General features: G+C 41.3%; 1 protein-coding gene across 2 annotated transcripts; it reads right to left on the minus strand.

Moving 5' to 3' along the window:
- Positions 1-343: 343 nt before the first annotated feature.
- Positions 344-19,562, minus strand: PDGFRL (platelet derived growth factor receptor like). Of its 2 annotated transcripts, none has more exons than XM_042871437.1 (6): positions 19,479-19,562; positions 11,926-12,220; positions 5,005-5,156; positions 3,493-3,786; positions 3,032-3,171; positions 344-1,091 (listed from the first exon to the last, which is right to left on the minus strand). In XM_042871437.1, the coding sequence occupies exons 1-6, from the start codon at positions 19,531-19,533 to the stop codon at positions 903-905; spliced, it is 1,125 nt and encodes a 374-aa protein (XP_042727371.1). In that variant the 5' UTR covers positions 19,534-19,562; the 3' UTR covers positions 344-902. The 2 variants fall into 2 exon arrangements, with proteins under 2 accessions (XP_042727371.1, XP_042727372.1); XM_042871438.1 differs by lacking the exon at positions 19,479-19,562 and adding an exon at positions 13,417-13,516.
- Between the last annotated feature and the right edge of the window lie 6,032 nt (positions 19,563-25,594).

Here is a 25,594-nt window from a genome sequence, read left to right on the forward strand (position 1 = left end):
CGTTTTTTCTTCCACAGTAAAGTAACACAACCAAGATGAAATTATCAACTTGAGGAAAGATCTGCTGTATAATTGAACGTTATTTTATAATCATTGTTATTTTAGCCTGTAAATTATGCCATAAATGAATGCAAGTTTTTACTTTAGCATTGCTACATCTGTTGAAGAATGCAGTGCAAGTGGACAACATACTGAACTCTAAGGATGCGACATCTACCATAGTCACTCATTTGCAAGTCTCTGGAGACACTCTCTGGTAACATAAAACATTTATTACTCATCTTCTCCCAAGACTGAGAATTTTGCATACATATATGTATAGGAAATGAACACGCACACTAAGTTCTATAACGTTAAGAAATTTAATTGTTCTTAAGAAATATTGCTATTGGCTAGTTCTGTCAGAATTTTTTTTGCTTTTTTGTTTTAAACATGTACAGTACTCTACATTTTATATTGCACAGCACCAGAAGAGATGCCCCTGCACTGGTGGGTTTCTGAAGATGTTACAAATCCTCTGAGTTTTCACAGAGGAAAAAGGCACAAACCATCCAGCAGGTTACCCCTGTAAAAGAGTTGGAGCAAAAAGGCCACATGCGAAGGAAAATGCACAAGCATCTATTCCCAAGTACAATAAGCCATATGCATGTTCAGGCTTCAAGATTACACTTTATAGTATTAAACTTAGTAATATATCTGCAGTGTTTCTAACTCACAACTGATTACGGCCAGGTGTAAGGCACCATGTTTTGGCCTGGCATTCCAGTGGAAGTGGAAGGCATTGACATAGGAAAAGAATGTAATAGAGAAAACTTTTATATAAACATTAACAAAAAATAAACAAAACAATGGTTAAAATGCAAAGCAACATACAGTTCATCACGAGTCCAGAAGCCTTTCCATTAGTTTAGTTCAACTCTAGTTGCCACTGTTGTTGCTCCTTGTATGTTCTGAGCTATACAAATATAGTTTCCAGCATCTCTGGCTTCAAAATCCTCAATGATGAGAACACTCTTTGAAATTCTTGTGGTGTGTCCAGTCCCTCTGTTTATCAGTCTCCAGAAATTCTGTGTGATCACAGGCCTCTCCAGCTGTTTAAAGAGGAAAGAAATAAAGCAAGTGTATTTAGTGATGCTACTCTATCAAACTCCCAAGTAAGAAGTCAGATAGTCCAAGTAGCTTCGAATCACATTATGTAACTAATTCCTTTTCCTCTAGTTTCAGACATGCTGTATGAAATGACATACAAATAAACAGCAACAATCCACAGCTGCTTCTACATCAACTCTCATACCACATTTTCCAAAAGAATTGTATACAACTTCAAAGCCAAAAATATGTATGAGGATACTTAGAAATATACCTTAAAAATACTTTTTCTTCTGATCGCAACAGGATATTCCTTCCACACCTGAATGCCCTTTTGGACTGTTTATCTTGCCTTTGCATTTGCAAAGGAATGGTGAAGAGCAGCTGGCCTAAAGAGCCACTAAAGCCTTTCCTTCCAGCCTCCATCCAGTAGCCTCATGTTTCCAGTCTGAAAACCAAGTACTGCCTACAGCCAAGTACTGATGCACACTGAAATTCAAGCCTAAGCTAGTTCTTGAATACAGCAAGGGGAACTTCCCTGACCATATTAAAAGTGAAGGTAAACGCCATGCAAGGCAGACTCTGTTTGCCTGCCTGGGCTGTTGGCCCAGCTTTTCTAATAGTAATTGCCTTCTGCTTTGAAGATAGTTTCAGGGAAGCATACGAAGGAGTAGATCGGTATGCGTTCCCAGCAGGCAAATGTGATCACCAGGGAGCGGCAAGAGAAAAAATATCTGAGAGCAAAAGTAAGAGGGAGAGGTATGGGAACGAGATGAGATGCAGTAACTGACCAGTTACTGCAGGAACTCTCTTAAAAACAGAGGGATGGAACTGATAACCTTTCTCAGAGTATTTCTTTTGCATTATGGGAGTACAGCCTTACTATGAAAAGTCTGCAACAAGTATAAACTGCTGCTGCTCTGCCATTCATTTTGTTGGGGCAGAAACCCAATCAAAACTTTTCCCCGTTACACCCAGGCACAGCTGAAGCTGTTCCCAGCAGCGGATCAGCACACAGACCTGCTCCAGGCTGCACAGCCAAAGTCTGTCTCTCAACTCCTGTACATGGGTACAGGGGAAAGGTGCAGTCTCCTACTGATAGCAAACGTGCCCTGCACTGTGAGCATGTTATACAGAGCAAACAAGAGGTAATTCACATGTTTAGCTGTCTGTAGTGAACCAGGGCTGGAAAGGCATTGCTGTAGCGTGTGCCAGCTCTGCATAACGCTCTGTAGAACCACTGGGGCAGGACCAGCCAGCAACCATAGCTGGACAGCCATTCAACTAACAGAGATTCAAAAGCAGCAGGGGGTACATACTGACAAGGTATAGAGTTTTAAGAGGCCAGGCTGAGCCTCAAATTCCTTCAATTGTTTGTACTCTAGTTACTCTCAGTTACGAGGCTGTAAAATGGGGTTCATAGCCAGTTACTGTGGTATGAAATACAGAAGTCAAGGGAAGTTGACAATTAAAAATTTAAAAAGAAAAAAATCAGCCAACAAAGCTCATGTAAGCAGCAGGGGAATTTCTTCTCTTCCCTGTCCGAGAGTAAACTGTTATGAAGACTCTCAGAAATAAAAGCTCCCTGAAGGCTACAAACACTGCAATCTGTTGCTACGTTTCACTCAACATAATGCTAGATGCTGAATACAGAGGATGGCAGTGGGTGTTTAGCTAAAAACTGAATAATAATAAACAAAAAAGCACACAAAACTATTGCTCATCATTTCCCTGGACCTGGAGGCACTTCAGTTTTCCCCAGCATTTTTCTTTTTACTCCAACAGCTGCAAGTTTCTCTGGTTATTTAGATGCTGCCTCTTTCCTTCCCAACTTCATATGGACTCCAGACACAGGGACTCTTCTGCCAAACTCTTCCCACATTCCAAAGTATTGCCCTTATGAAGAACAAAAAGCATTTCAGCCAAGGCAGACATCTCTTACCTCCTGCCCTGGGTACTGCCAGCTGAAGCTCACATCTACATCTGGCTCCCCAAGGACAGTGCAGGCTACGTGGATACCATCGCTGACTTTGGCTCTAGTGGGCGATGCTACAATCGTGGCTGAGGGTGGGCCCTTGGGGACTGACAGAAGAACAGCATTAGGAAACAGGAAATCAGTCACTTTCTGATATGAAATTATTGATAAAACATAGTCAAGAGGCAAGGTGATGCACAGCTTGCCTAATGAAACAGTTAAGTGATGTATATCTGCAGCTTTCCACCCTACACTGGGAAACTGCTTGAGCTCATACCAATAAGATTTTATCACATACACTTTTAATGAAGATTTCAAAATTCAGTGACTACTTCACTCATTTTACAAATCCACTTTTTAAAACTTGTTTTCTAACGGCAGCAGAAGAAACGGGAGTCGATGTAAGCATATAGGAAACATCACCTTACCTTCCACATAGAGTAGGTGATACTTGATGGAAATCTGAGGCGCTCCCTGCGACTCTGCTTTGCAGTAGACAATACCTTTATGATCAGAAGTAGGGTGCTGGTAGACAAAGCCCTTCTTCGCATCATAAATAATATTAGTTTCATCTGTTTCAATTTCTTCTGCTGGGAATTCCCTGTGTAGAGTAACTTTTGCTGAAGGAGTAGTGACACGGCAGGGGATGACAGCAGGTTTATCTGGGTTCAGGTAGACAATCTCAAAATAACTGGGAGTAGGTACAAAAAGTTCCTCTTTATCTATGCAAAACAGATGAAGTAGTTAGGATAACATTTAGATCTTGGCTTAGCAGCAAGAAGAGAAAATGGGCAACGTTAAAAATGAACACAAAGCTTTTTGCTTCAAATATACAAGAAAAAAAACATCCATTCATTGGATTTACTTTTGTATCTGGAGCAGCCATAGCCTTTTAATACACATGATTTTAAATAAAACTTATTTACTTCTTTCCCAAATAACTGAAATGTTTACTACTTTTAGACAGTTACAGAGTATTTCCATATTTGATATGCTCCGCATAAAGTTCAATTTCCTCTTTCTAGCTTAAGCATTTATCATAGTAACTTGACTGAGAAGTTTATTTCAGCCTTTTTGAAGGAATGTATCCTTGGAACATGAAGCACCTCTGATAAATGGATTCAGTACAGCCTCATAGTCTTCTTTAGCTCCAAAACCTATTGCAAACAATCCTATCTTAACGTTTGGACTGGAACATTCACTAGCTAAGAATGCGTTAGCTCTAATAATGCAGCAAAGGTTTCTCTGCCACTGAGAAATATTTCCATTAGAAGAACAAATTAACCATTTGATTTTCACTCTTGCACCAAGCAGCAGTAAACTGCACACAGTTATTTACTCTATGATGCCCCTGCCCCCGTTGTGTTACAGCTGATTTCAGGCTCTGCAGGGCAATGCACCTCTGCAGGGTGTTTTGCCTCTCAACATGCTACACAGATGCTGGGGAGAAACTGTGTCTTCACCAATATTAATGAGGCCAAGATTTTAAATTAGCTTCAGGTAACTGGAAATATACCGGGGTTAGGAGAGAGTACATGGAGTCACCTGATGTCATAACTCTGTGTAGAAGACTTGTTCTGTTATTTTGCTTACCAAAACGCATTTTCATAAGTTAAACATTCTTTGTATTCATTCTGCAGAAAGTTCTCAGCACATGTCAGTATTTTCAGAGGTATTTGATTCCATTGTATTATGCATTATCTCAGGTATGCATTTAGCATAATCCATAGGGAAAGCGGGCTCACAAATCACACAAAGCAAGCAACTGTCTGCAAACTTCACCAGCACTTCCTTCCATAACATTTGTTATTTAAAAAAAAATCCTAAAATTGTGGGGAAAAACATCTTGACAATAAAAGATTTGATATAGATTTTATTATTTACTAGCAAATATATTTTCACAATATTATATATTAATAATCCCCCAAATAATTAATTACCTGTGAAGAAGATGTACGTTGAGCCTGTTTTTGTCTCATCCTTCCTGCATTTGTTACCATTGCACAGCTGAAGCCAGCAGCTATATTCACCTGTGTCTGCTGCAGTGGAGTTTGTAAGGATCAGCTGACCATACCTGTCCAACTGCTTTATACTGGAGTGAAGAAAAACAAAAGGCAAAGACAAGCACAGGTGTGTTTCCTTGCACATTTTTGTCAGGTCATTTATACTTTTGATTTTTTTTTTTAATTCCTGTTCTGCAACAGACACATTTTTCTCCTACAGAGTTGTGTTGCAACACCCCCCTTTGTCCCAGCAAAGACCCACACATGAACAGCTTTTTGATTTCAACTCTATGCATGAACAATGGCAAGCTTTCATCACATATAGCAAACTCCTGAATTCATTCCAAAATCCTTGTTTTGAAAATGGGCTGTGATTGCCCTAGACAGTGTGTTTATGTTGTTTCAGTTGTCCAAATATATCCCATATTTTCACACTCTAAATCAAGCCATGTAATCACATTCCTTTCCTGATACCATTTACTTCAGCTGCATCACTGCTTCAGTAGTATACTTCACCACTGGTGAGCAGCAGCCACTTTAATGGCAGTTTGTTCAACGATTTATGCCATTTGTCAGCATGAACACTTCCCTGTCTTTAACACAGCGGTCCAGCTTTCCATCACAAACACCTTCAATCTCAACTCATTTTGTCCTTGTCTCCTCCTCTGCTCCACTCCATCTCATTTCAACCCTGTCACTGTGTTTCCTCTTCATCCCCTGGCTCCATCAGTATCCCTGGGTACTGCTGGAAGTATGCTAGCAGTATCACGAGGCAACTACATAAAAAAACTCAGCCGCTTTTTCTTCCTTCTCCACAAACGTCTCTCATTGGATTGAAATTGTAAATTGATTTGTTTGTACAGCTAATAGCTGTATTTCTAAGGGTCCCATGTATGAAATTCAGTAGGCACGGTGTCATTATTTATTTTTGTCTTTGCTCTCCTGGCTCTTTCAGACAGGTAGCATCAGAGTTCGTAGCACATGCTACGCTGCCGTCTGTGAAAGGATCGGTCCCACAGTGAAGTTGGTTGTGGGCACTGTCAGGACAGACGTGTGGCAGCAGCAATGCATTTCACTGCAGCCCCAACCTCTAAAAAAGTTATTTTCAACCACCTGCTTTTGCATGGCAGCACAGCCAGAACACAAAGGTTTCTTGCTCTCCTTTGCAAGATATTGAATTCTAGGGTCATTTCTATTGCAATCAAGTCAGGAGAGATTTTTCCAGTTTTAGGCATTTAACAGCAAACTCCTTTTCAGCATTTGAGGCTGGGCCTGGACACAGTTTGCATGAAGTTCCTGTAGTCTTGCTAAGCTGTGTGCTCCCTCTCTACTTACCTTCCTCCTGTTTCTCTCTGTTAATGCAGCAGTTATTATTATTATTATTTTTTTTTTTTAAGGCAGATGCAGACTTACCAAATCCTTTATTTGGGGGATTAGCAAGCTTTAAAGGCATTTTTCTCCTCAAAACCAACTTGTTACTGTGTTACTGAAGCATTACTGCAGACCTCTTAGCCCACATCTCGGTTGTGGGCACCCTCCTGCTAACCACTCACGTTCATGTCACCAAAGAGGCTGTTGCTTTCAGCTACACACAGCTCCTGACATTTCCAGCTCCCTGGGCACTCTGCTAAAAGACTGCACTCACAGCTGCTATGCATTAGCCAAGGCTTGCATAACCCAACATGCAGCCTTCAGCCAAGGCTGGGAGCTTAGAAATTAAAACACACCCAGAAAACAACCCAAACAGGGTGAGAATGACCTTTTCCCACCAAAGCCTTCAGATTTTTTACACTCATCCATCACACAGCAGTTTTGAGAGCTGCCTAAAGAAACAGGCAAAACAAGCTTCCTACTTGCCACTGCACTTGTCCTAAATGACCTCATCTGATTCCACCATTTGAAAAATGGGAAAAGTAACATTTTCATTCATTTTCATTTCTCTCATGCACCTTACATTACAAATGTTTTCAGTTCTTCAATAAGCACTGACCAATTCCTAGTTGCACAGGAGAGCCTCTTGTGTGTAAAACTCAAGAAGAAGAAAAGAGAAATCTGAAGTGTTTCCATGCTGATGTCTCTATGATTATCTACATCCACAGCTCACAGTTCATAAGCTACATGGCTCCAATGGCACAATATATTTTGCAAGCACTAACATCAACATTGTAGAGAACCCATTAGGCTAGAACATTTAGCCTCCAACCATTAATGCAGGCACTGAACTATGGCTTGAAATCCCAACAGACAAAAAAGAGAAAAACAAGGTCAGAGTTAATTGATTATTGCACAGTATGTTCTACTTAACTGGGAACAAGCTATCCACTAATCAATGGGAATAGCCCGGTGAAGTACTTCCACAAACATGCACTAACATAACCTGGCAACTGAAAGAGTGGAAATGTTGAGGCATGTGGCATGGCCGTGCTAAGCAGACAAAACAAACCACATGTAGCAGGCTGTAAATGGCAAATTCATCCAACTGATCTGCACTTCTAGGATAGCTTTCATTTCACTGGTATTTTAAATGATGAGAAATTTTTCTCAAAAGCCAAAGCTTTGCTATGCTTTACATATCACAAAGTAAAAACGCTGCATACAGAATCTTTTTGAGACCATTCAAAGAAAAAGAAAACCAGAACAACACAAACCTTCAAAATCCTTTTCCATGCACTCACCTTATTAAGCTTCAGTTATTTTAAGTTCAAAAGACCTTTGCCAGAAAAGCTGTGCAGAGTTTAGAAGCTAGAAAAAACTAAAGGAAAACAACACTGTGCATAGCTTCACTTCAGAACATCTAGCATACTCAAGCAGCTACACTGGTACTGCCACAATGGAGCTATCTAAAACACAAAGAGAGGGACAGAACATCCTGACTGCTTAAGGCAAGAAGAAAAACCTAACAGCTTACAGACTTCAGAGCACATGCACTTGAGTGACACTTGGTAAGACACAAATAACAAACCACACAGTGAGCCTGTCTTAATTCACGGCAGCCCAGTTCTGTCCTGTACCACTCCTATTTTCTCAATACCTAGAGCCTGGGTACCAGTATGCACACAATACATACCCACCTCTGCCACAGCTTCTTCCACTGCAGCAGTTCCACTCCACAAAGATCTATCTACCAGGTGAAACTCAGCAATAAATGCAGTCATGTTTTGAGATGGCAGAGGCCCATGCTCTAAACATGGCACAGACTGATGCCAGACCATCTTTGTCTAGAGAGGCTTTTTGCTCTCAAACATTAGAAAGAAAGCGAAAACCTGCCTGCCCTTCTTTTTCTTTATTCCTTTCTGGTTTTGATCCTTCTCACACTCTGTACGTGCAGTTTCTGGTTGGGCCTGCAGTCACTGATCTATTATGTATCACCATACAGCAATGCAGCCATTACATTTTGGCTGCACTGCTCAGCTGGCACACAAACCTTCTAGGCACGAGGGTGTACTCATGCTGCACAGGGTGGGACAGCACTGCAGACAATAAGTCGGTTCGGAAGCAAGCTGGTGGGTGCCCCAACTCAACAGACAGATCTACACAATTTAGCTCTCTCCCTAGAGCTGCACTGTTTGCTACAGTCTCCAAAGTTTCAGTGTGCATCCTCCAGGCAGGATAGGAAAGAGGATTCCTACTCAAGGTAAGAAACAGCCAAAGAGTCCTCCTCCTACTTCCACTCAGCCTCTTTCCTGAGGAAGCCCCACATGGTAATTTGGGGAAATGTCAGCAGCTATAGACCTATGAAAAACCCACATTCTCCAACAGTGCCAAGCAAAACCACTTTATGTACAAAGTTGTAAAGTATACCTGCAAAAAGAAACTCAAAGAAACCACAGCCATGGGTATTACAAGAACATCTTTTGTAAAGATAACCTCTTCTTAGAAAAGCCACTGCCCTCCAAGCTGCTGTCTTTTACTTTCCATACTGGTGAGATAAAGAGACAATCAGCACGGCATGGAGGAAAACAGGTGGCTTTTATCCCCACTTCTTCTTGTTACCATCCATAGGAAATGCATTACCCAGATGCTAAATTTAAGTAGCTACAAACCAAAATGCCCTCCTTATCCTAAAGCAGATCTCAGCACCTTCAGCATCAGCAGCTGCCCAAGCCTCTGGCCAACAGAGATACACACAGCATCACCACTGTGGACCCTTCAGGTTTCTTCTATCTCACAGAAAGAAAGGTCTGAGTTCCTCTTGAAAGATGGTAACTTTGTTAATGACGCTTCCTACTGCCAGCTCACTTAGAAAGACTGCCAGCTGTGCTAAGTAAATAGGGACTTTATGATATTTTCAGTTATGTTCAATGAAAGCTTTCAAAAGCCAAGGAATACAAATTCTATGAAGCAGACTGTTCTGCATACATCTGTTAGCACAGTAGCAAACACCATGAGATAAAAAGATATCATAAAAACCATAATGAAAATGTAATTGCACAAGATTTGGTTGTCAATGTCTCCATAAATTATCCCCATTCAGTAAGTCCAAAGCATGCTACTTATCCATGTCTTCAGTTTTTCTAGTTACTTATAGGGTATTCTGCTTACAACTAAATAGTTGATTCAACTTAACTTTGTCTTATGGCTTCAGTGACTTACTTAAAAATATTTCAGTATAGATCCTTAAATAGAAGCCTAACATATTTCTAAAATACAATACTTAAGCAAGTTACATGCATCCAGCCAAGAAGTTAGGTAGCATTTATTACCCTGAAATTATCAACTTTTGTTTTACTGTTAAAAAATACTACTGTGAATTTGAATGAGAACAGAGAGGTAAAGAATTTCAAGCTACTTCAAACTGCAAAATAATATATTACAAAACTAGAAAATGTGTATCCTTCCTTAATTCTTTTACCCCATTTCTATGGCTAGAATAATACAAGAGAAGAACAGGCAGTCAAAACAAGTAATGAAGTAAAATTCAGATTCCTCTCTTAAGAACTGTGAATACTTCTTGCCTTCTTCAATGCCAGATGTTAACACTGAGACCTGGAAGTCTACAGGGCCATATACGTAGCCCAGTGCAGGCGAGTAGCCTACATGCACGCCTTCTGAGGGTGAGACAGACTTCAAAATGGTCACTACCATCACATGCGTGGCACTCCCTTTCAGTAGGATTTTGCACTGCACTCTTTTGCCTGCTAAAAGGCCAGGCCCATTGTGCAGCTGACGTGTGCCACCTACTGGAATAGTTTCATAGTATGGCTTAGGTTGGAGGCCTCACACACCATCCAGTTCCAACCCCCTGCCCTAAGCAAGGCTGCCCCCCACCAGCTCAGGCTGCCCAGGGCCCCATCCAACCCGACCTTGAGTGCCTCCAGGAATGGGGCACCCACAGCTCTCTGGGCAGCTGTGACACTGCCTCAACACTCAATAAAAAATTCCTTCCTCACATCTAACCCAAATCTACAAATCTAGTTTAAAACCATTCCCTCTGTCCTATCAAATAAAAATATATTAAGTATATATAAAATAAATTTTGAACAAAATATTTGTCGTAAATGAAAACACAATTGTTCAAATCAGCCAGAAGATCTTTTGAGAGATGCTGCCATGATAAACCCTTAGCAGAAATAGGCCTGTTGTTATAATTTATAGAAGCCTCACAATATAGAGGTTTATTCAGCCAATTTATTCTCCAATATACTCCTTAGATGTCAGGAAACAAGCAAACCAGCTCATGAATTCAAAGGGATACATGACAGACCACGGGATATACCTGTCAGTTTTTAACCTAATTCTTTGAAAACAGAAGTGGAAAGTAATTAACTGACTGTGACTTTAAAGTATCTCCATGGTTGTAAGGAAGGGGAATGTGTCACAAAGATTCAGGTAACCTCGGCTATTTACAAAGAGCCCACAAACTTTTATTTAATTTAGGAACAAAAGGATAGTAGGACTTCCCTCACACTAATACTGCTCTTACCTAATAACGTAAGAAATTCTCTTTTCAGCTCTTTCTTAGGGCATCATTCACAGAGCTCCTCAGTCTCTCAACCACTTGTCCTTCAATGGTACCCAAACATAAACCTCCACAAAACAAGCAGGGAAAACAAGCTCTTGGCAAAATAAGTGCTATCCCTGAGCTCTTTTGTAAGTCCTTCCTCTTTCAAATACAGAAAGAGACTATTACATTCAATCTAGACTTAGTGTGCTTGAGAACTGGGAAGGTCAACAAATGTGTGGTTTCAGAGATTTTAGATCAACGGGCCACTCACCTGGTGGGGCAGAGAGGGGGAGAAAGTGCTTAGATCCTCCTGCTACTCTCACAACTGTGTATGCAGTATCCATTAAGATGACACTGGATGAAACAAAATGCCTTCCTAAACCGAAGGTGATTATCTATCTCAGCATTAAGCTCTGGCACACTTCTGCACTGTGAATCCTGCAACTCCCCCAGCACTCATGCATGACTTTGATAGGAGAGGGAAGGACTAACCCCACTTGCTCCTTAGAGTGGTGCTTGGTATATTTTTTGTTTTGCAAGCTGAGAGACATGGGTATTAACCTCTTCAGGAAATTAATCTTTTTGTCTCAGCTGATATCTACAGTAGCAACATCCCAACAGCAGCAGGTCTGTAGAGCATCAGAACTGGCAGTCAGTGCCTGACATCCACCCTCATACATTTTCAGGATTTTACTTCAGCCTCACTCTTATGTAGCTCTCTGTTAGTGGCTGGAACACACCGGTGTCCCCCTGGATCATTTTAGATTAATCTAAAGGAAATCCAGTTCACATGCAACAAGACTCTTGCACGGTGTACATCACAGAAGGAAGAAGACTGAAAGATGCTTATAGACAAGTAACCACTACATGAATCACCTTGATTACTTTTTCTCCCCCAGAATACGGAAAAATACCTGAGTCTGGAGTCCTTAAAGGTGTCCAAGTATGAAGGATAGCTCCAAGTCACATTACTCCCCTTACATCGCAGTTCTATGCTTTGTCCAGCAGACAGGCTTAAAGTGGCAGTCAGTTTCTGGAAACGGCCTTTATCCATCACCTGCATCAGTATGGACTGGGACTTGGAGGAAGAGTCGATAGGTTCCCTCTCCTTCATTTTTAGGCCCTTGGGTTTTACTTTTTTGTTGATAGGCTTGATTTTGTTTTCCCCTGGTTCTTTTTGACGCTTACTTTTCGCAGACTGTCCAATAACTGGTAAAATAAGGGAAAGGCAGCAGTGTTACAATTAGGAAAAAAAAAAAGCCTTCTTGCAAATTGTTTTTCTTTATTATTAAAGAGAATAATAATACTCTGTTCTTCCTATAAGGGATTCAGAAAAATGAGAGTTAATTTCCGTAAGTTTCTGAAGTCAGTGACATGACTCATTTCCCTGGACAGAAAAAAAGAGCTTTCAACAACATGTGGAAAATCTATACTTACAGGTCACATAAACAGGCAAATATGTAAGGCATGAGGACTTCGCGAAAGATGGGAAGGGAAAGGAATACAGCACTTTTCTCTCCAGTTACTTTTGTCTACGCTACCCCATATCGCTGCTGTTTATTGTGCAGCATTACACAAGTGTCCTATCTTCATATGCATGTAACACATCAGTCCTGTATAACCTTTAAAAATGCTGTGCTGCTGTAAGAGGCATGGGAAAAAAACACTGAGAAGTAAGGAACCTAACGGTGATTTATTTAATGCTAGTAACAATGCAGGTTTGTTTTTCTTTTAGGTTAAGTACTGTGAAATTACAAATAGTATTGAAGTCACCTGAACGTAGTATCTAATACATCACATCTCTATAATGGCCATTTACCTTTACTGAGCAGATGGAAACAGAAGCAGAAGAGATTCCATTACCTGCCAGAGGCAACAGCAGTCTTTTAAAACAAAGCAAAGGAAAAGTGAGCTATTTCAATCCGATTCACACAAAGTTATAATTTAAAGTATAATTTTTAACAGGGATTTCAGCCGTCTCCAGGCTGAACGTTTACAGTGAATGAAAAATCATCTTTGTTCTAGAACCCCTTAACTCAGCTGAAGTGTTGCAGCAAAGCTAACCAATGATCAAGTAGAGAATAAAGATTCCTTTTGTCACATGCAAGTTCCTTCCAAAAAGCACTTCTGCAAAATGTTTCTGAGAGGAAAGCAAGAAAAACAACTCAAATGTGTAACAACAGAATTGTACTTCTCAGGGTCTCAGCTGGATGCTGGGTAGAGGAGAATGAGGATCACTTTTCAGAGGACCAGTTACACATACATACGTATTTGTGTGAATAAACATTTCCTAAGCATGCACAACTCTCGTTTCACCTTTTTTGCCTCCAGGTCTCTATGCTCTGTTTATAAGCCCATATATGACATTAACTGTTCTGGAAAAGCATGAGCTCACCCAAGTGTACCTGTCCAGCAGGAGCTGAGATGCATGCTGTGGTTGCTTAAAAGGTGCACTTATTTCCCAGCAGTGCAGTGACTGACCTCAGAGGCTCACACACAGCTGCTATCTGTTCTCACCATGTGCCACATGCACATAAGCCTTAAAAAGAACAGAGAAGAAAAAGAAGGGGAGAACAAACAACAACAACAAAATAAATAAATAAATAAATAAATAAAAAGGTGGAGAGAGCAGTCATTAAAATCCCAGCCTCTAAATAATTAAGTAAATCAATCATGAAGATTTTTTTACGCTGTAACTGACAGCAGAAAGCACAATCTTTTGTGAATTAGCCTAAAACTCTTATTTTAGGCAGCAAAAACTCTACACCTTTGCCTGACAGCTAATTCATGCTGAATACAGTTTTTCCATATGGAATACTCTGGCATTTTATCATACGAATCAAAGAAAAAAGCCCACTATGGACTTAAAGTATGCTGATAAGCATGGGTTACAGCTGGTACAGACTGCACTGTTGGCAGCATCCGTGCCTTTGCAGCATGGCAGCATGCTTCAAACAAATCCCTTCTGGACCGGTAAGCCCTGCTCCATTTAGTTGCTCTTTTTATGGAACCCATACATATGAAAAATAGTTCAACTTCATCATCTTTGTGTAAGGGAAAGAAAGTAAAAGCAGGCTGTACACTAGGTTCAACATATGGTCAAATCACTGATGTACAAATGGTGATGCCTTTGTTCCTAGCTAAATGGCTTACTGCTTTCCCAGAAAGCAATTCAACCACCGGGAGCTGCCTTTCTCTAGAATAATGCAGAGTAACTTCATGATCAACCTATGAAGTAACAACTTCTATGCAGTAATTCCTACTCAGGAATCAATCCATCAATCTGCTTACAACATCTGAGTCATTCTTTTGTTTGTATCTTTCAACACAAAATTTTAAGTCTCAGTTTTAGAATTTGGAAATCCTTCTGAAAGTCTTTACTGACAGGTTTGTTTGCTTGTTTTTTTGTTTGCTTTAAAGTGGATCTATGAACATGTTGAAAATCACATGCTTTGTTGATTTGCTCTGAATCAACTTTCTTGGCACATTAATGAGAGATGTCCTCTAATGATTCCTCCACAGAGAAACATTCTGCCTCAGAGGTGCTATTCCAGCACTCACTAAGATACTGCACTTTCCAGTTTGTGTTCATTCTATCACCATTTTCCAGTAAAACCTCCCTAGGCACCTCCACAGAGAACATGGATGCGTACAGACAATTAGGTGCATAATTTACAGGTTTAGTTTCTGTAGCAGCCCGTTCCTATGGGCCTCACAAAGTTCATGGCTGTCTCTTCCTGCCTCACTCCAGCACATCAGCAGAAGAACAGGGTTTATGGTTGCTTTTTATCCCTTTTGCAAACTTTCTGTCTGCCCTATTCTGGTTTTTATATTTAACTCAGATGTGAGTTAAGAAGCCTCCTCATCTTATGTTATTCCCCCTTCTCAAATTAAATGCAACAGTTTGCTCTTTGGCTTCTATTATTCCTGCAAGAATATTAAAACTACAGTCTGGCTGCTCTAAAGCAACATCTGTATCCAATCGCGAGCGCTGCTCAGGAGCAAGTCAGGAGCTGCTGCTCTTCTCCAAGCAGCTGCCCTAAAACCCCACCACTTGTGGCATTTGGCAGATCACACCCCAATGCACACAAGCCAGCCTACACCAGCTAGTAATTCTTGTGCTGCTATCTGCGGTCCTTGCTGCTCCATTTCCCCTAACAATCAGCCATCCCCTTGGCCACACCACACTGCTTTTCCTTCATAATGCTTCTATCTTGGTTCAGATGGCTTTTACTGACAAAGCTCACCAGGCACCATATTTGAGACCACAGCATTCTTCAAAAGAAGCTGCCACTTCTCCCTCAGGGCAGGCTCCTTCCTCTTCCCTGCACAATTTGTGCCCTGATGTTCAAGGCATAAGCATTCCCATTCCAAGCCATCCATTCCATTTCCCCACTGCATTTCTGGAAACACACAAGCTTTGTTTCTGTCTCCTTCTTTTAACCCTAATTAAATCAGACTATTTGTCAACATGCCATTGCCACACTGTTCTGCCAACCTCAATCTCTACACGTGTTTGACAACACCCTGTCCCCACAGGGAGCCCTAGAGAAACACAGTCCTCTTCCACACCTGACACTGCCGCTACGAAACTGTTAAAGGCTTGCCTGTGAGTGTGCTCCAATGTTGAGTGCCAGAAGCCTGGTTTCAATTTTCTTTAGATGAAGTTTTTCCTTTCCACACAGGCTCCCTCTGTTCCACATGTTTAGGCTCACTGGGAACTAGAGAAACACTTTCCTCCTACTCCACTCTCCCCAGAACACTGAGACTTTGCCTTTCTGACCTGGCATTTCCCTACAGGTAACAGCAGGACATTTCAGGAAGCACTATAATTACAGGGGGTTTTGTCTTCCCATGCTGAAGCTTTGCCTCTCTTCTGCACTTCCCTGAGATGTGACCTTGCATGCAAGCCACGGCCATGCTCCTTCCCAACTCTCCTTTGGAGTCTGCCCTGATATCCACCAATATCACTGCTTCCTGTGCCTCGTAATCAGTCCCCTCTCATTGCTGGGCCAGATCTCAGTTTGCCCTTTAACTACATTATCTAGTATTGCAGTCTGTCTGTAAAGGAAACAGGCAACCAAAGTCATCTGAAAACAAAGAACCTACCAGAGTCCTCCATTCAGGCACCAAAAACTACAGGACTTTCCCAGGAAATGAACAAACTCAACTCGTCCATTTACACGGGTTTGGGAATACATCACATTTGGGGTACTTCAGCCTCTCAGAAGACTTATGCCCAAGTGAGTAAAGGTACTTCTTATTTAAAAAACAAGATTAAAGAAAAAAATAAGACTTAGTAGAAAAACATTGAGAAAATTCTTCCTTTCTACCTCTGATCTGCTCCAAACAGCAATTCCCCGATGCACTGCACCCATTTCCTCTGCAGCAGTACTCTCCAGATCCCTAGCTAACCCTTCATGCCCACACAGGAGACAGTGCATCACTATGTCTCAGAAACATGCCACACTGCACTTCTTCTCCTGGCTCAAAGGATTTAGCTTACCCTATTCTTTAATGTTTCTCACCCCCTTGTTCTTGTAAACACCATGTACAAAAATTACGCCACAATTATTAATCACAGAATGCTAAGTGCATCCAGTGTTGACCTAAGGTATCGCCTACATCCACACACATGCTCCATCAGCTTCACAGCTGCTTGGATTACAGCTAGAGAATGTCTATGGTGGTCTTCAAGAATCCACTGAGAAACCTTGGAAGCAGAGCAATTGTGCTCCTCACCCAGCAGACATACCCATTTCACAAGGCAGGTCCCATGCTACCTCTTGGCAGCATCAGAGAGCTTTCAACTCGCATTACTACCAGTGAATTCTTCCTTGAAGAAAATCAAGCAGCAGGTTGTCATAAAGAATAATCCTTAACCCCAAGACCAGGATGACAGTTAGTCTCTGTGACCATAATTAAGAGCACAAAACAGGCTGGACGCAGCTCTGCTGGTGACACTCTAGGAGCAGTCCATCCAGCCCACAGGCAGCCCAGCCCTGCCTGCCCCACACCAGCACGGCGGCACGCACCCATCGCTCAGCAGCAGCCAAACATCAGTGCACCATTAACACTGAGCTGAAACCAGGGCATGGGCTGGGTGCAGTGCTAGCTGGATTTACAGCAAACAAGTGTATGTATTTTGATACACTGGCTAAACATAGTCCTGTAAACAGCAAAAAATACGTAGCTGTGCTTTCCCATTTTGATAAAGGAACTTGACAGTAGGTTTCAAATTTACAAAAGGAAAAAAAAAAAGCAACGCTTTTTTCCCCCCTCATATATTTGCAACTCCATTTTCAGTTGACATACAAATGTTCAAATGTTCAAACAGAATGTATAAGGGTGCAATCAGATATTCAACTCAAAAATCTCATCATGTCTCCTTACTACACTTCCATAAGACCTCTTTTACCAGAGAAAGATACCTCTCACTTCACAGTCATGCCTTATTCATGTCACCACTTTTTGGCAGTACTTACATTTGTAAACATCTACTTTCACGGATGAAGCATGGGAAGAGTACAACTTCATAAGAAAAATACATCTCTGACAAACGTCTTGGGAGCCTCACAAAAAATTGCAACCACTTGTACTGAATCAGACAAATACATAAATACATTTTCACAAAACTCAAGGTGAAATATCCCAATAGCTTTGAGTTTTTTTGCTTTTTTTTTTTTTTTTTTTTTTGTATTTTAATTAAAGAGGTTTTTTTAAAATATATACATTGTATAATTAAGCATATTATGTACCTTACATGAGGCCCAAGACAATTCCTCTTAATTTCTCTTAACGTGGCGCAAGCAAGTCAAAGGGCTGGACATTGATGATCTACAGAAAAGTTGTCATCTAAGTCAGCACTTGTACTGACAACACAGACGATCTGGCAGAACACATTTCATTGCTCATAAGCTATCATAAGCTCAGTCGGGAGTGCTATTCTGAAATCAGAATATCTTATTGGAACTTGATTAAATTAAACATACCATATTACTTGCTCATATAGATAAGTCTCTGGATGACACAGCAGGAAGCACACAGCTAAACCTCACTATAAAGCAAATGAGACAAGAAAGCAAGCCTGGAGAACCTTTAGCCTAAGTTGCAACTTATTTCTCATTCTGAGTTCTTGTTGCCTATGTCTCAAACAGAAAACACTTCTCTTGATGTGGCAATGTACACCCACAGATCTTTAAGTCAAGATCTTCTTCTACACCACAGTACTAGTACAGCACCTCCTTGTCTAGGATGTAATTCCTTTACAAACAGTCGTAAGAAAAACTGCTGGAAAGGACTCCTGGAAGCCCCTTCCTACCCCAGCCTGGTTGCTGTAGGCATTTTGACTGTCTCACAGGCCAGAGGCATTATAGCCTCCCCAGACACGTTTAACAGCTCTTGGGGTGAAGTATTTTTATGTCCTTGCAGTAATTTTTGCTTGTATTCCCCAGACCACATGACGGAAGTGCCTCTTTTCCTTTCCCCATGCACCCCTGAGCCCAGACCTCTCCACAGACCCCCAGTTTCACACAGCCTGCCCCAAGCCCTGACACTGCTCTGAGATATTTCCTTGACAACATATTGCAAACTGCAGCAGAAGAAGACAGTGCCTGCTTTCCCTCTCCATCACATCCCACTGATCACGTAACAGCTGGCAGCTTCAGAAGAGGATAAGCCACTGGCCAGAGCCACATCATGAATTGTAGGGAATTATCTAAGTTCTCTTGATGTTAAAGTCTAAATAAGCCAAGGCTTGGTTAGGAGCTTCCTTCCCCAGCCAAAAGCTAACCCCTTCCCTGCCAAGAACTCATCACAACTTGATGCTGAGTTAAGAACAAAGTTCTATCCTTCCTACCAAGAGAGCGACTGCACACAAAACTCACAGAAGTTAGAATAATTTTTAAAAAAAGTCACAACTCGTCCCCGACAGACACGAACCAGCCCTTGCTCCATCCTCCACCGCCAGCACCAAACGGGACTCAACTCCCGGCTGCACCGAGAGCTCCTCACAGGATATGGAGCGGGAAACGAACCCCGCTGCTCCCGGGCGGGGACAAGAGCTCTTCCCAGCGGCGCGTAGAAAAGCCTCGGGGTCTGAAGCGGTATTCTTTCACTAAGTTACATTAGCGTTATTATGAAACGGAGCACCGAGCGCAGCGCCGACCCTCCTCAGGACAGGCGCAGGACTCGAACGCCGGCTTTGAGCGCCGCGTCTGAGAGAGATGAAGAGGCAGCGGCTTTTGTCGACGACGCCTCCCGCCACCTCCATCCCAACTCCCTGCCCCGAACAAACCGCATCCCCTGCCAGAGACACCGGTTCAGTGGCAGCCACGCAGGACGGGAGCCCCCACACCCCGAGATGGCCGCCAGCCCCCGACATGGCGGGCGGGGTCAGCGGAGCGCGAGGCGGGGAGGCCGGGAGGGGCCCGCCGGTGGCGGCGCGGATGGGGTCGCGGCGGCTCACCGTGCGGCAGCGTCTCCTGCAGCAGCAGCAGGCTGAGCAGCACCCAAAGCCGCATGGCGAGAGCGGCCGGGGCGCCGGGCTGAGGCGGGGCGGGCGCGGCGGCGGCTTCGAGGCGGGGAGGAGCTCGCCGGTGCGGGGAGCGGGGGCCTCGGCCGCGGGCTGCCCGCTGCGGGCGCGCCCCTCTCGGCTGAGCGGCACCGAGGGGTGAAGGGCTCTTCGCTGAGGGAAAGACAGCAGGTCGCACGCGGGATAGCACACCTCTACCGCGCGCGGCTTGTACTGCAAGCTGTCTTCGGCCTGCAGTCACAAACGTGCTGGGTCAGCGGGCGCAGGTGGGAGCTGTGCAGACTGCATCTCTGCCGCCTCACAGGCGGCCCTGCAGGTGCGTAGCTGGCTCTGATCAACGTGGCTGAAGGGAGAAAAGTAACTGTGAAGTTATTTTCACTCCCGACTGCTATAGCAAAGACATTCCCAGAAGTAATCCTGCTCAGGAGAAGCTGCTTTATGGCGGGTGTTGCTATTGTTAAGGTTATTTCCACTGTTAAAAACTACAATGCCATCACATATCCGATTCTGAAAATGTTATCACTCTTTGTTTTAAAGAAAGTGAACCATGGAGATGATGGTTCAGTAAAGATGTGCAGTATAAAATGTAAACATGCACAGGAAATGTTCATAGCCTCTCTTTGGCTAAAGAGCATTTATTTTCCATCATATCATCTGCAAAACTGCTGTAATTGCAATTCTTATGTGCCTCCTTAGGTCAAATTTCACTTCTCATGCACAGGCTAGGTCAAAGATGCAATGCTGACAGAGCCCCGCATACTGGTACATGTGGAGAAATACAGTACTAGCACTAGGAGACAGCGGCCCACCTGCATTCATTTTAGGACATATTCAAGCTGATTGGTACATACCTTTTGCTATATAGGCATACAATTAAGAAAGAAAGCATTTTTATACATTCAGAGTTTCCTATTTTTAATGGATACACACTGAGAACTTGTTATATTCATTTATAAATATCAGAAGAGTTGCAGTGCACCCTAAGAAGACCGAAATCACAGTTTCTTTTAAATCTGTGAACAAAGATAGTAACCCAAGTCTACAAAACAAGAGCAACTTCATGCTGGGAGTGCAGTTCTGTATCTCAAGGCTATCGTTATCTATTGCCCAGATTCAGTATTCCTACGTTACGTATGTAAGTAGGTATCCTAGGTGACAATCTTTCAAATGCTAGTTAGTTTTCAGTCATTTCAATCCTCAGGACACAGCACTAGATGACAGAACTCCCAAGTTTTTTGTTTGGTTGGGTTTTTTCCTCCAAAAAGGGAAAAGAGAGGTAACATTCGTGCAGCTTTGAGTCTGGTTGCTTCCACGACAAGGCTTGGTGCTGAAGGAAACTGAGGGCTCACTCCCTCTGGAAATCAAGCCCAGCATCATCTCTGGTTTAGCACTGCCTATATGGGAACAGTCACAGCGCCAGTATGGGAACTGCTGAATCACAGCCTGAACTTCTGATTAATCACCTGAGGCAAGCAATGAGTCAGGCTGGGAGCACAGGTGAAGGCAATTCACCTGTGCTGCCGGAAGGAGTGGAGCCTGGCTCCACCTCTCCTAGACTCATTTAAGAACTAGCTGACTACCAGGCTTTAGGGAAGGATCTCCTTCTGGAGATTCTTCCTTTGGAGTTTTACAGCAAGCCCAGGACAAGGGTAAGTGATCTACCTACCTACTTACCTATTTATTTTGGTGTAATAACCTGCTTAGCCAAACTCTCTGGTATATCTCATAATTATAACATCTGTATGTTCATTGATTATACAGCACCTAAATCATTGTAGGAAGTGAATAGGAAACTACTATAATGCACATCTTCAGACCACTGGAAAAAATAAAGGTTTTAAACATACAACATGATCGTCAATTTTTTTTTTCCCCCTTCCATAAAAACTATATGAGCTATCACACTATTTATTGTGAGTTCTGATTTGTATCATGTCATGACATGAGATGACACAAATATTATTAAGTCACTGTATTTAGTTTAGTATTTAGTATCTACTAGAACTACAGTGGTGATTCAAGTCAGAGGTGTTGTATGAAGTATGTACAAGTGATATTCAGCTTTATTTTAAAAAAAATACAGAACAAATGCACAGTTGTTATCCTGTGAAGCATATCTTACAGTATATGAAAAGCAATATCATTTCCATCAGATTTGAAACTAAGGTAACTAAAAATACTGCTGATTATAATTCTTATTGAAAAAGTGAATAAACAAGCACCATGTTCTTAAATATATGCACTTTGACATTCACAAAAGTTCAAGAACTTTCATTTTGGCTAGAGTACTCAAACAGAAACTTGTATTTTAAGATGCATCGCAGTCATTCTACCGACGTTTCAAATGCTCAGCAGCACATCACAGATGTAATCATTACAGCTTACATGTGAACAAGAAGTTAAAACATATAAACTAACATTTCTTAAAATGAAGCACACATAACTATTCTTAAAGATACATAATGCATATTTCGTGCTTTGCTTTCTGTTAATACAAAAGAAAAAAAGCCCTCCTAAACTTTCAAATCCTGACTGCAGCTAAACTTATGTTGCTGAGGGTGGAGTTTGCCTCGTGCAAGACTCAATGGAAACATACAAAGACAACAGAATTTGTCCAACTGATAATAGAAATGACAATTATATATACACATAGCTCTTTGTAATGCATGTCTAGGCACAGAAATCCTTTGGCTTAGCTGATGCTGGAGAACCCAATCTCTAAAATCAAGTAGAAAACAGATCAAGATGTGGTGAGGACACTACATTTTGCTTTGGAAAGGTCCAACTATGAAAAATGCAGAGGTCCTTAAAATATATACCAGAAAGAACTATTAAAGGTACAGGAAATTAAAAACAAATACAAAATCTTACATTATATGGAGTACCACTTGCTGCTTCTGCTTAACAGTGAGTAATCCCAGAGCTTTCAGTGAGCATACTGCAATTTGTACAACCTCCTGGCAGGCCTGGGAAGAACCAGGGCCTTACGATAAAATGTGCTTTTAATTTGTTTTTACATAACCAAGTAGCACTTGCTAGACATCATGTGAATTAAATTTGTACTGTTCAGAATGCACCCCAATGTCAAAGGCATCTGACAATTAATGATTGCACAGTCCCATGAAGATTTCCTGCACTGTCAGGATCTCACCCAAGCTGGGATGCTTGCAGGACATCTGATCTTGGCACTTATTAAAAATCTCCATGAAAATAGTATGCATTTTATTTCTAAAATAGTTGTATATCCTTCCATAAACTTTGGGAAAAAGGCGGCTAGAATTTTACATTCATCATCTAATAAAATACAGAAATACATATATATATATATATATATATATATATATATATATATATAAAGCTTTACCATATTTTGTTTCTAAATTAATTGTACCATTTGAAGTTTCTGCATGGCATATTCAAGTTCATAAGAATATAGATAAGTAACCCTGTACTGCTAGTACTGATCTTTATTCTCTGACAGTAGGCAGTATACACGGCCTTAATACAAGGTGACCTAAACACAGTGTGACAGGTTTTGGGAATCTAGCTCGTATTTGTTGTGCTGTTATTAACAGAATAGTTTTGTCCCGGATAACAGACAATGAAATCTAAGATACCTCATAACATTTCCTTTTGCAAAATTAGGACTAGAATTTGGAATACTGCATAAAGGTCACCATAGGTAATGTGAATTATGCAGAAATGTTTTATAACTGTTATGCCTCCTTATGGGAGAACAAAGATTTACTTGTTCTCTCTTAAATATACCTTGATTTATTTTCCTAAATCTGATAAAAATAATTCCTATATCTAAAGGCACATCCCAAGTGTACCAATGCAAATATAGTTTTTCAAGGATTTATTTCCATAAAGCAAAAAAAGCTACCTCCATTAATATATATATATTAATACATACCATCATTATCTGCACAGAAGAATTTACAGTACCAACAACTATGAGTATGTTAAAAAATAACAATTTAGTTCCAATGGACTTGTGCTTTCAGCTGCTCTCTTGGCAAATATAGCAAACACGAGAACAAAATTGGGCTTTGTTTCACACATGCTCCCTGCATAAGAAGCAGCATGGCTGTCCTTCACAGGGCCTGCTCCACTAACATCCCAGAAAAGCATCTGGAATTTCAAGATTACACATACAAATGCACATCAAAATTAGCATGAATATCTCACTTCTGGCTTACAGTGTTCTTAGCCATGGATTATTAATGGCATTAACTATACACTCATATAAAAAAGCCTTGTGCAGTCAAAGCAACTGAGAATAGCCAATGATTTTCCTTTGTTTTATATCTCGTTAGTTAACTGGATAGTTCCTCTGCTGCAGCTGCTCCCAGTCTTCCTCACAGCATTTGTAACAATCACATTATTTTCATATAATTAACTACTGTAACTATGGGGGACTAATAATACAGTAATGAGGGGAAAAACACTATGTACAAAATATATATACGCTGAAAAATTTCTCTCGTTTATCTCCAAAAGCCTTAGCTAGTGCTGACTTTAGTCATAAGTTCCTTACATTGACAGTATCCCTTCAAAGAAAATTCCAGTGCAATATAGAAATTACTCTAATCAGTACATCAAAATCACTATGGGCTAATGTCAGATCGATGCAAGCATATAGACAGGCAGGCACACATTCGTTCTATATGATGGTGCTGGGAGGGAATGGGATCTTCCTTGCACATCACAGAACAGCCACAGTTTGCAACCCAGGAGCCTGACTTGCCTGCTCTGTGGCACCAGCATCTTTAGAAAAAAGTCTCTGCTTCCCACACACCAAGATGTGTAAAGAATTTAAAAGAGCTGTCTTCCATTGTAGGCTTGTAAAAATACTGTGCAAAAGGTTCAACTGAGCACTGCAGGCTTGTCCTAACAGCAGGACAAAATTGCAACTGGGAAGGACGGATAAGGATGCCCTGTAAAAAATAGCCACTGAAGAAGTTGTGCTCTTGACAGAGTAGTTACAAATCAGGAAAAGCATCAGTATTTCTACTTCAAACACCAATGGTATCGAAAACATTCTTTCATCTTTTTTTAATAAAACATTTGTTTCATTACCTCACTGGAGCCTAGAAAGTCATAAATGTCTTCTGTTTTAAACAAGAACACATAGTTCTTTTGTCACTTTTTCGTAACAATGGGCCCCAGTTGAGAAATACAATTCCAATGGCAGATCCAACCGACACAGACGGCTCTTCCTTTCATTGAAGAAGGGTTCTGAAACTTATCAATTGCTCTAAGCACTGTTCTAAGCACTGAAGATTACTATCTAGTTCTTTCAACAGAACATTTTACATAGACTATAATTTACTTGTATTACTCTACTAGGACATTTTAGTGTTTCTTTAACAACATCTTGTAAAACAAACTGTGCAAAGAAGTGGCTATAACTTATCAGTATTAGGATGGAGTATGATACATTAAGAAACAGGACTGCATTGTCACTTACTCTACAGTTTCTCTTCATCCTCTGTTTCATCCATTTTTAGGGACCACCAGACTTTAGAACAATGGTCCTTAGGACAACAGCTGCACATGCTGGAACATCAGTTAAAAGGTAGGTGGTTTTCCTGTTGTGTACTCATTATCCTGTACTTTGAAAGAAAAACACAGGCACCTACAAGTGCTCTGCTTTGGTCTTCTAGCAAATCTTTTCTGGTGATTTCCTCTGGATTGCTATAAAACCAGGAATATGCCACAGAAGACAAATAGTGGTGAAGATCTTTTCAGATTGCTGCTCCTTGAGCTGAGCAGCCAGCAGAGGCCACTAGTGCAACTAGTACAAATCCCTGCCAAATCACCTGTGCTGCAAAAAATGCTCTCCCCCCAGTTTAAACTGGGAAGAAAGGCATCAGGCTTTAAACTACAAACTCATTCTTCCATGGGGTATCAGCACATTCCAAGATTCTCTATCAAGAAGCACTCTTCTTTCTGCCTTCTACGTTTAGGCTTACAACAACAAAACTCATTTTCAGTTTAAAAAGCAAGAATCTATCACTGTGAAAAAGACAGAGAGACACAAGAAG

Source organism: Lagopus leucura, unplaced genomic scaffold (genome assembly GCF_019238085.1).
Source record: "Lagopus leucura isolate 7727_CA_CO unplaced genomic scaffold, USGS_WTPT01 Super-Scaffold_100004, whole genome shotgun sequence".
Lineage (NCBI taxonomy): Eukaryota > Metazoa > Chordata > Aves > Galliformes > Phasianidae > Lagopus > Lagopus leucura.